Below are 2,126 nucleotides of genomic sequence, written 5' to 3' on the forward strand. Positions count from 1 at the left end.
ACCGCGTCCCCCACGTCCCACCAAAGGCCAGTTTGAAAAAACTGGGACGTGTTTTATACCAGTGACAATAAAGTTAGTTGTTTTGCAGAGCTCCTGCCTCGTCCTCTCCAAAGGCAGAACCGGGGGGTCCCCACAGCCCCCCGCTGCCAGTGGCACACGGCTGGCAGCGTCCCCGTGTCCTGCCGTGTCCCCACGGTGCCCCAGGTCCCGCACAAAGGCCCCTCTGTGTGCCCGGGGCACCACGTGTGGCTCAGCCACGCGGCCGCCCGCAAATCCCCAGGGAGCGGAGGGCGGATTATCCAGGGGAGGATTAAGGGCCCGGATTTGGGGGGGGGCCCAGGCCGGGGCAGCTGCTATAAAAGGCGGGGGGGGCTGGGAGTTGGCCACAGGGCCGTGCCATGGCTCCCAAGGACGGTGGCTGGATCACTGGCTGTCCTCGGGCATCGGCTGGCCGCGCCGTGCGGCTGGCGCGGGACCAAGCAGCGCCGCTTCCAAGGTAGCGGGGCAGAGGAGGGACCCCCCCCGCCCCGGGGGACCCCGCGCGGGCTGAGCCGCGCCGTGGCCCCGCAGTTGATTCGCCACCATCGGCAGGGGGGAAAAAACGTCTTTTTGGGGGGGGGCCGGGATCGCGGCGTGCGGCGGCGGCCGGGGCGCGGCGCTGGGCCGTGGACGCTGGGAGATCAAACAGCTGGACTGTTGAGAGGGCTCCATCCGTACCTGCCTCGGACAGCATCCCGGGGCGCCACGTGGATGTCCTGGGTGAGCCCTGGCACCCCCCTCCCACCCTGGCCGTGGGGAGCCCTGGGCTGGGAACCTCTGTGACAGGGACACCCCACAGTGGGAACACCCCCTGTGCTGGGGGCTGTCCCTGACAAGCTTGTCCCAGGCCGGGGACACTTTGTGCCCCCAGTGCTGGGGGGGCATGACAGGGACATCTCATGCATCAGAGACCCTTTGACCCCATGAACCAGGCACTCTCTGTGCCAGGGACATTCCATGTACCAGGGAGCCTCCAAACCCAGGAAATCCCATGCTGGGGACTCTCTGAGCACAGGGGACCCTCTGTGCCAGGGACCCGACCACACACACCAGGGACCCCCTGTAACAGGGACCCCCCGTGCTGGGGACAACCTGTGCACCAGGGACCCTTCACTGCCAGGACATCCCACGCTGGGGACCCTCTGAGCATCGGGGACCCTCCATGCCTTGGGTGTGGGATCCCCCCACCTGGGGTCTGCCCCCACTGATGCCCCCTGCCCTCAGTCAGCAACGCCGGGGTGGGCATGGTGGGCCCGCTGGAGAGCCAGAGTCTGGCGGCCATGCAGAGCCTCATGGACACCAACTTCTTCGGCCTCGTCCGCCTCGTCAAGGAGGTGCTGCCGGACATGAAGCGGCGCCGCGGGGGCCACATCGTGGTCATCAGCAGCATCATGGGCCTGCAGGGTACGGGGGCACGGGGCACCCTGGGGGGGCCAGCCCCGCCCTCAGCCCTGACCGGGACCCCCCAACCCACCCAGGCATCGTCTTCAACGACATCTACTCGGCCTCCAAGTTCGCGGTGGAGGGTTTCTGCGAGAGCCTGGTGGTGCAGGCCCTGCGCTTCAACGTGGCGTGAGTGTGGGACTGGGGGGGTCTGCAGCCCCCTGGGACGGGGGTCTGGGGGGGCCCAGTGCCCAGCAACCCCTCCCCGGGCAGGATCAGCCTGGTAGAGCCGGGGCCGGTGGTGACGGAGTTCGAGATGAAGCTGTACGAGGAGGCCGAACGCGCCGACTACTCCCGGACAGACCCCGAGACGGCCAAAATCTTCACTGACCTCTACCTGAGGAACTCCAGGGACGTGTTCGCCAGCCTGGGCCAGACCCCCGAGGACATCGCTGAGGTGACGGGTGGGAGGAGCTGGGCAGAGAAGTGTTAATTAGCCTAAACGAGGAACAGCAATGGCCAGTTGGCATCTGGGCAGATCCTGCCTGGACAGCTCCATCCTGATGGGGCTGAGCCTGGCTGGGAGCGGGAATGGGAGTGGTGAGGAATGGGGATGGGGATAGGGATGAGGGTGGGGATGGGCTGAGGTGGGATGGGATGGGAACGGGGATGGGATGGATGGGGATAGGATGGGAGGGAACGGA

The 2,126-nt window shown here is 67.0% G+C and overlaps 1 protein-coding gene across 1 annotated transcript; it reads left to right on the forward strand.

The window, feature by feature from the left end:
• Positions 1-398: 398 nt before the first annotated feature.
• On the forward strand, positions 399-1,886 carry LOC103757760 (retinol dehydrogenase 8; the record flags this gene model as incomplete). The annotated part of the gene is given in 6 exon segments (XM_029958487.1): positions 399-496; positions 592-724; positions 726-759; positions 1,264-1,443; positions 1,518-1,611; positions 1,696-1,886. Coding segments are annotated over 6 exon segments (730 nt in total), but the record flags the coding sequence as incomplete, so codon positions are not given.
• Positions 1,887-2,126: the final 240 nt, after the last annotated feature.

The sequence above is a fragment of the Manacus vitellinus genome, unplaced genomic scaffold, assembly GCF_001715985.3.
Source record: "Manacus vitellinus isolate BGI_N305 unplaced genomic scaffold, ASM171598v3 ctg7180002433536_pilon, whole genome shotgun sequence".
NCBI classification, from domain to species: domain Eukaryota; kingdom Metazoa; phylum Chordata; class Aves; order Passeriformes; family Pipridae; genus Manacus; species Manacus vitellinus.